An 8,869-nucleotide genomic window follows, 5' to 3' on the forward strand; every position below is an offset into this window, starting at 1 on the left:
CGAAGAAAAAGCCTAGAGACACATGACAGAGATTTGCTTGAGGCAGACCATCTTGTGTGCTTTTGTGGGGTGGACTAGTACAGTCTTCATGGAGAAAAGGACCAAGCTCATTTCTTGACTCTTGCATAATTCCAGATTATATTCCCAACATCAAGGAGAGCAGTTTCCAAGATCTCTTAGAATTGGGTTATAGGATTCATCTCCCACATGGATAGAAGTGGAAGAGGAACAAAACGCTTGTGAGTAAACCAGTGGAGTAGTCCGGAGGCAGCACTGTGTAAAGATCTGCAAAGAGAAGGTGGAGAAGATTAAAGGAAGGATTAAAGAGAAAAGTACAGTCTAGACTTGATTTATGAGTAGGTCTGCGAAGCATGTTCCACTAATTCATGATACCCTAAAGAGATTCTTACTTGTGCTGACTCTGACTTTCCCTACCATGGCTTCCAAAGCCTGAGGAAGGCAAGACTACAACCACCTCTTCACTAAATTCAGATTACCCCCATCAAACACCCTCTGAGTTCTGATAATTTGACTATATCACAAGTGTTTGTTGTCTAGCGCAATCCCCATTTCAAAGCCTCAGGCTCCTTCCTGGTTACCATGACTGTGACCTGCTGGTCTGTCTGGGTCAGAGCAACGGTGCTGCTACGCTGAAGTCTGCCGCCCTCATGAGCCGTGCGGGCACCCTGCAGAGACGCACCACCTACCTCATCTCCCTCACCCTCGTCAAGGTCGAGGCAGTGCCAGGGGATGGGGATGGGCCCCAGGTACAGAAGACCCTCGCTCCAGGGAGAGGAGTGGAGGGCCCAGAGGAAGAGCTGGACGAGGAGCTGAGCAGGACCACAGAGGATGAAGGAGGACATGCATGTGCTGAAGGGGAGGGAGAAGAGGACACAGAAATGGAGGAGGAGGAACAGGATGAGCTCAGCTATGGGGGGCTATTTCAAGAGAGGGGAAAGTCCGAGATGAGAGAAAATTCTGACCCGGGATTCCCAAAAGACAGCATGTTGGTCACTAAAAGCAAGGCAGCTCTCCTCTTACATTCCCCTGTCCAAGACTTAGTGAATGTGCATGCAGGCGTCCCTCCAGAGGGAGGGATGAGGAGGGAGGGAGGTGTGAGGAGGGAGGGAACTCGCCCTAAGACAGAGCTCTACAGGGAGCCACCCATGCTGTTCCCACGGGGCGAGGAGGCAGGTGACCCTAACAACATCCACTCTCGAAGCAGCATCCCCATATCCATCCCACCTCGGGTCAGTCAACGGCCGGAGGTTCTGATGAGGTCACACGCGGGGGGTGGGGCTGTGAGTCGCCGTGAGTTGAGAGAGGCCAATCAGAGCGTTCCTCCATCTGCCAAGAGTCTGGACCGCAAGGACAACCGCGTTGGAGACCGGTCCCCCATGATGGCTGCCGCCGCCGCCCTAGGGCCTTACAGAGCATCCTGGGCGGACAGTGATGGCAGGGCCACGCTCCTGCGCTCAGGGGCCCCTGTGGGAGGAGGATTTCCTGGCATGGTGACAAGGGACAATACCAGAGGTGAGAGGCTGAAGACGGGGTCGACCTCCTTGCCAGCTCCCCCCACCACCCAGGTGTCCAAGCCACAGAGGAAGGGCAAGAGCCGCACCCTGGACAACAGTGACCTACACTCACTTTCTGAGGACCTGAAGAGGGGGAAGGAGGGCCAGGGGGGAACGACCCAGCGCGCTCCTGCCCGTGACCGTAAAATGCTCAAGTTCATCAGTGGGATCTTCACCAAAAGCACCCCTGTGCCACCCAGCTCCAACACTGCGCCCCCTGTCTGTACGCCTGTGCAGAGAGGGTCTAGTGAGGAGGAAGGTAAGGTTCCCCCCCATCCAAACACACACACACACACACACACACACACACACACACACACACACACACACACACACACACACACACACACACACACACACACACACACACACCATTCACCCCCATGGGCTTGTTGTCCTGCCAATCCCATGCCAGCCAATAAAAAGCAGTGCAATGCTTATGACTCACTGCATTGCAATAGTGTGGTCACAACCCATATGGTTGTCCTTCATTCTATGTTGGCCGGAAAACCACACACAGTGTGGATGCACAAGGATGTGGTAAAGATAAGGGGCTTGAAGATTTCAAATGAGAGAGGCTGGCCTTGGCCATTAGTGTCTCTCCCACTTTCTCTCTCATTAGGAAAAAGATTAGGCTCAAATTCTGCGTATATTGGATGCTTTACGGAATAAATTGCAGCTATGTTTAGAATAGTATTCCAATGGGAAAATTACATAAGATAATGCATTCATTTGATATCTGCATTTCCCTTCAAATGGCCTGTTGGGTGTTACGCATAAAAGACGTTGAAGAAAATCTTTATGTGCTCCCAAGAGTGGTGAGTCAACCAAAGGCCTGCTTGGTCAACATTTGGTTCCAACTGTCACATAGAGAAAGCGAGCCTGATGAAATATTCAGATTTCGCTCTTTTGTATATGCTATTGTGCACATGTTTGATGAAGGAGGATATAGGATTGGTGTAAGTGCTGAATAATTTGTCTGAAGTAAGTGGGACATGAATAATTAAGGGTGGGAGTACACAGAGCTGTGTTCATCTGAGGGATGAGAGAAGGGGAGAGGAAGAGGAGAGGAGGAGGAGAGGAGGAGGAGTGAGGGGGCAGGGGTGAGGGAAGACGGAAGGGCCACTTCCTGCTTTCTGCATAGAGAGTTAATCAATGTCCAAATGGAACCCATTCACTCAATGACTCTACATTGTGGCTTGGTGAACGGGATCTGAATAGCCAATTGAAATTTCAAATTGACTGTATACATATTTAATTTCTGATGTTGAAAATTCACAGTTGAGGTCAATTCTAGTCAGGACGGGAAATTAATTTGATTGAATTAGCAACAAAAAAGAATTGAGCAGTTTATTCATTTAGAGAGAAAATCGCCCCAACTCAATCGCTCCAAATATTGGTTGTGCCTTTTATCCATATCATCAATATTACATTTTATTTGCTATTTCACCATTTTAGCTGTGTATCTTTCACTTCTGCGTTTTCAGTGTCATATGTATTATAATGTATTTCAATGTGTGTTCATGTGTGAGTTGATGTGTTGATTTACACACACACACACACACACACACACACACACACACACACACACACACACACACACACACACACACACACACACACACACCGCTGTATCTATGAGAGCATTTATTGTGCAGAGAGCCAGGCAGTTTCTGGAAGAGGGGTTGCCATGGCAACAGCAAGCGGCAAGAGATGCTATTTGGTCTATGGCGTGACGCTGAAAAGAGAAGGGGAGGGGGGGGGAGAGAAAGAGAGGGAGAGAGATAGAGGGGGGGGGGGGGAAGAGAGACAGACAGACAGACAGACAGACAGACAGACAGAAATTGTCTCTTAAGGGGGATGGGGAGGGGTACCGGGGGTGTAGAGTTGATATTCGTCTCCCATGAGAGAGGAAGGAAGAGGTGGCTTTGTCCATATTGTCACTGAGGTGTGGCCGGTGCAGAGCTGGTCTGTGGTCTGTGTATAGGCTTCAGTGTGAAAGGAACACTCTGTCTGACTGGGGTTGGTTTTAACACTGGTTTACTTACATACGTACTGTATGTCTCCATAGACTCTTTTGATTGAGGCGTGTTTGTGTGTGTGTGTGTGTGCATGCATGTGTTTTGTGGTCTCCATCGAAGAAAATCGTCACCTCTTTTCTTTTATGCAGAGTTGGGTTTAAGTGCCTGTGTTTGGCCTCGGTGTCTCTAGAACACAAAAGCAGTCCATCTTGTCCCCAAATGCACTGGTACACACAGGACATTCTACCCATCCCATAACCTTGTAAAGGAATGTTGGCTCCTCGACTGCATCTATCCGTTCCCGAGCTTCAGGCTCCCATCCAAACAAAGGTACCCTTATTGATTGGGTATGTCACTATGAGGAATGTCAGCACAGACATACTGTAACTACTATACTGGAATAGCCTTCTTCCTCTCTGTAATGCAGTAATATCCAGACGGTATTATGTGAATTACTGTAAGGTATTAAATAGAAAAGGTCATCTGCCATCATCTACTCATTGACAGTCACCTGTTGTGAGCACCTATTTGCCCCTCATTTATTATTGAACAGCTCTAGGTGATGAAGAGAAAAGACACAAACCAAGTCATTAAGATGCCGAGGGGATATCCTGGTTCTCATTTCCGCTGTGGTGTACTGTACACCCCATCCTTTCCTTTGTTTTTCTCTCCCCTTTAAAAATGATGGGGAGAAAATAAGACTTTCAGATGAGTAAAACACAGGAGGTTGTTTGATAATCTTCTCACATACACCCTCGGCGACCACACACCCACACACACACACACACACACACACTGGCATGTTCCGGCTCCATCCACAGAGCTGCTAATGAACTTGAGCCCCACCACTGCAGCCCCACTGAGCCTGTGCAATTAATTTGCACTCCTCCTCCATGGCTCTACCCTTCATTCCCTCACTCCCTCTCTCTGTCTTCCCTTCCCCCTTTCCCAACTCTCTGGTTTGTGCCATCTGGACCTGCGACAGGGCACGTATGGGGGCGCACACACTGCAGTGGCAGCAGTGCCCACTCGGAATGACATGCCTCACAGCCTTAGAACACTGTAGAGCAAGACGGCCGGTGACTTTCAAAGTTCTCCCTCCTCTACGCTGTCCACAGGCAGGAGGGGCAGACAGGGGTCTGAGAGCAAGTCGTGACCTTATGTTTTAATCAATCTTTCTTCCCTTCTATCTCTCTCTTGCTCTCTCCCTTTATCACTCTCTTTCTCTCTTCTTCCATTTTTTTCTCTTCTTTTGTTCTCTCTCTCTCTCTCTCTCTCTCTCTCTCTCTCTCTCTCTCCTTCCCCAGCGGCATGCGCTAACAGTCAAGAATGGACCTTCAGTCGAACTGTCCAAGAGCTGCGTCTGGTAAGAGCGGCGCTATTGTACCGTAGTTGAGATAATTGCAGTCATTACAGTGGAATTGATAATAGATGTAGTCTTGACTTCAGTGGCGACTGCAGCTGTAATAGTGCAATGTGATAAAGATGATATTAATCACGATAACAAGAGCTGTAGTAATGGAATAGTAGATTTTGGAATAGAGTGGGCTGAACATCTCTGAACGTCTCTCTCTCTCTCTCTTCCTCTCTTTCTCTGTGTCTCCAGGGGGTTTTGGGAGGTCTGCGCAGTGGGAAGTCAGCCCTAGTGCACAGACACATGACTGGGAGCTACCTGCCCCTGGAGAATCCAGAAGGTGAATTCCTTTATTTGATGATTCTTGAATTGACCACTAGCAACACAGAGGGCTCACAATGATCCCCCTGGTCCATGTCTGTCTCTCTCAGGGGGGAGGTATAAAAAGGAGGTGCTACTTGATGGACAGAGTCATCTGTTACTGATCAGGGAGGAGACGGGACCTCCAGATGCACAGGTGAGTTGGCGCTTTACTGACTGAGCCACCTTTAACATCTACAACTGACGTGGGCTCTCTTTATGACCCTAGAAACAACACCATGTGATGAAAGGTTCTGTTCTTTTTCCTCTTTTCTGTCTGGTTGCTTGTCTTCTCTCCTCTCCTCTCCTCTCCTCTCCTCTCCTTTCCTATCCTCTTCTCTTCTTAGTTTTCGAGCTGGGTGGATGCGATCATCCTGGTGTTCAGTCTGGAGAATGAGACCAGTTTCCAGGAAGTGTACAGGAACTACAGCCAGCTGAGCATCCACCGCAACATCACTGAGATCCCATTCATAGTGGTGGGCAGCCAAGGTAACACACACACACACACACACACACACACACACACACACACACACACACACACACACACACACACACACACACACACAGGACTGGATGTGTACACAGACTTTTAAAATAATGACTTTTAAGTCATTATCATCTCTCTGAAAACATAAACGTAATCGTGTTTATGAGGATATCATGTTATATTAATATTGTGTTGTTGTTTTGCCCTAACCCTAACCCTGTCCAGACAAGATCAGCAGCACCAACCCACGGGTGATAGAGGATGCCAGGGCCAGGCAGCTGTGTTCAGATGTGAGGCGCTGTACCTACTATGAGACCTGCGCTACCTACGGCCTCAATGTGAACCGCGTCTTCACTGAGGGTAAGTTAACACCAGGAGAGGCCTGATTTTCTGGTAGAAATCATTGTTATGTGTGGAACAGACTGAGGAATGGTATCAAACACATATATATTTGTTGTTCCTATTCTCTTTTCCACCATAGCTGCACAGAAGATCATGGCAGTGAAGAAGCAGGCTGCTCTACTGGCTTCCTGCAAGTCCCTGCCCAACTCTCCCAGTCACTCCGGAGGCTCCACCCCAGTGTCAGGTGTCTTTCCCGGCCAGGTAAAGCAGCAGATCTAGACTCTCCTCCTTCATAAGATAGGGCACTGATTCACCCCATCAATAGTGATGTTCCGCTAGGAATTTCCAGACCAATGTCCATTCTGACATTGAGGATTTTGTTTCCATATTGTTTCTAAAATACAACCATCTTTTTTTGTCTTATTCGGCCTCTCTCTCTCTCTCTCTCTCTCTCTCTCTCTCTCTCTCTCTCTCTCTCTCTCTCTCTCTCTCTCTCTCTCTCTCTCTCAGGCCAGTAATGGTGGTCAGAGCAGTGACTACTCGTCCTCTCTGCCCTCCACACCTGTGATTAGTCATAAGGAGATTGGGGGTGCAGCAGGAGGGGAGAGGCTGGGCAGTGCCACCCCAGGGTCTGTCCGCAGTGCCCCCCGCAGACGCACGTCCCGATTCACGGTACCAACCCCCTCCCAGCCATCATGAGTCCCTTCCCCACAATACTCAAACACACTCTCTCACACGCCAAGCCAAATGTACACAAAGTACAAAATGTACACAAAGAATATGCCAACACACACACACAGACACACACACACACACACACACACACACACACACACACACACACACACAGACAGACACACTCTACAACCTCCTCATCTCTCTCTTTCACCTGTTTTTTTCTCTCTAATGGTTTGTCCCCCCATCCTTTGTCTCCAGGGGCGTCGGGGAAGTGACTCTGAGAGGAGGAGCACGGACAGTAAGGGAGACCTGGGCAGTGGACGCTCCATCCCCATCAAACAGGTGGGTGACAGAACCTCCAGTAACCTTTCTACTGTGCATCATCAGAATCAGAATCAGAATCAGAATCAGAATCAGAATTCTTTTATTTGGCCAAGTATATTTGCACATACAGGAAATTGACTTGGTGAGGTTGGTGCATGGGACATAAAAAAAACAATAGCAAATATTGACAAGAAATTTACAAAAATAGCAAAATATTAACAAAATAGCAATAACAAATTTACAAAAAAGAACAGCAAAACAATACATTTTGTAGGCTGTGCGAGGCTAAGTGACTAAGCTACACTCATGTCATGTGTGGAGGATTTCACAGTGGTCACTGCTCAGTAAATTAGTTTTGAATGAACAATAGGGTAACCTCATGGGGTAAGAGGAGCCTGACATGCCTTCAGGGGAAGGCAAATGGATGTGTATTTTTTGCCTGTCAGCGTGGGGCGCCTTAACCAATAACGTTTAGGAATCACATGCTCAACTCGATATTAACAACTTCTTTGGATGCAGGGTTAAAATAACTCATTTGTGAAGGAAAAAAACTGCACTTACTAGAAATACTCTTCAAATATTTATTGCATTTATTTATTGCATTTATTCGCAGCAGAGGTCAAGAACGGTTTCGCTTTCGCTTTCCTCCCACAGACGCTAAAGAGAGGGCTAACGCGTAACACGTCCAATCTTGACCTGCTGCTGCAAATGCAATACATATTTAAAGAGTATTTCTAGTGAGCGTGAGTTGTTTCCTTCATAAATGGGTGCCTTAACCAAAACATTGTGAGATGGAGCATAGAGGAATCATCGTCTCAGTTCCTTCCCCTCTCTCTCCACCAGAGCATCTTGCTGAAGCGCAGTGGGAACTCACTCAACAAGGAGTGGAAGAAGAAATATGTCACACTGTCCAACAATGGCATGCTCTCCTATCACTCCAGTGTCAATGTGAGTACACTAAATACATTGGCATGCATGGGAGTGCTATGATTTAGTCTACTTTGCTGTTTGAATTTACACATCTCCGACAGAGCTGAACAGGAGAATTGGATTATAGACTTTCTAGGCTGTGATATTCTTTGAGTTTGCAGCCTCTTGTATCCACAGTTCCAAACTGTGGATACCAGAGGCTGCAAACAAAAGAAATATCACAGCCTAGAAAGTCTATAATCCAATTCCCCTTGTGGAAATATAACAACAAAACTACACACACGGAAGAGCTTTTTACTTCACTAACGGTTGTGATGACTGACCTTTGCCCCTGGCAGGACTACATGCAGAATGCTCATGGGAAGGAGATGGACCTGCTGAGGGTGACTGTGAAGGTGCCAGGGAAACGGCCGCCTCGTGCCGTCCCAGCCTGTGGCCCTCTGCCGGGCCTCAACGGCCTGGTGAAAGACGTCCAGGGGTCTGACGGAGCCGGTGCAGGTCAGAAGGGCCTTGGGGCCAATCTCATCCTCTATCAACCTCTTGCTCTCATCTTCTCGCTCTATCAGTGGAGGCTGGTGGAGGCAGAAATCGGAGAACAGGCGGAGGACCGCACATGTTTGATACCATTCCTTGCATCCTCTTTCCTCTCATCTTCTTTATCTCTCTTTCTCTCTCTCTCTCTCTCATCTCTCCTCTCTCTCTCTCTCTCTCTCTCTGTTCTCTCTCTCTCTCTCTCTCTCTCTCTCTCTCTCTCTCTCTCTCTCTCTCTCTCTTTCTCTCTCTCTCTTCTCTCTCT

The 8,869-nt window shown here is 47.9% G+C and overlaps 1 protein-coding gene across 1 annotated transcript in view; it reads left to right on the forward strand.

Annotated features, from left to right (window-relative positions):
• Positions 1-668: 668 nt before the first annotated feature.
• The window catches only part of LOC310803649 (arf-GAP with GTPase, ANK repeat and PH domain-containing protein 2-like), a gene marked incomplete at both ends in the record, with an annotated part of 9,845 nt that continues 1,644 nt past the window's right edge, over positions 669-8,869 (forward strand). The window contains 11 exons of the mRNA XM_083668503.1: positions 669-1,833; positions 4,903-4,961; positions 5,202-5,289; positions 5,381-5,466; positions 5,657-5,798; positions 6,025-6,159; positions 6,281-6,402; positions 6,652-6,813; positions 7,078-7,161; positions 7,987-8,091; positions 8,412-8,571. Of these exons, the coding sequence (XP_083524629.1) occupies positions 669-1,833; positions 4,903-4,961; positions 5,202-5,289; positions 5,381-5,466; positions 5,657-5,798; positions 6,025-6,159; positions 6,281-6,402; positions 6,652-6,813; positions 7,078-7,161; positions 7,987-8,091; positions 8,412-8,571 (2,308 nt within the window). The remainder of the gene's footprint in view (positions 1,834-4,902; positions 4,962-5,201; positions 5,290-5,380; positions 5,467-5,656; positions 5,799-6,024; positions 6,160-6,280; positions 6,403-6,651; positions 6,814-7,077; positions 7,162-7,986; positions 8,092-8,411; positions 8,572-8,869) is intronic.

The sequence above is a fragment of the Argentina silus genome (genome assembly GCF_951799395.1).
Source record: "Argentina silus genome assembly, chromosome: 4".
Classification (NCBI taxonomy): Eukaryota; Metazoa; Chordata; class Actinopteri; order Argentiniformes; family Argentinidae; genus Argentina; species Argentina silus.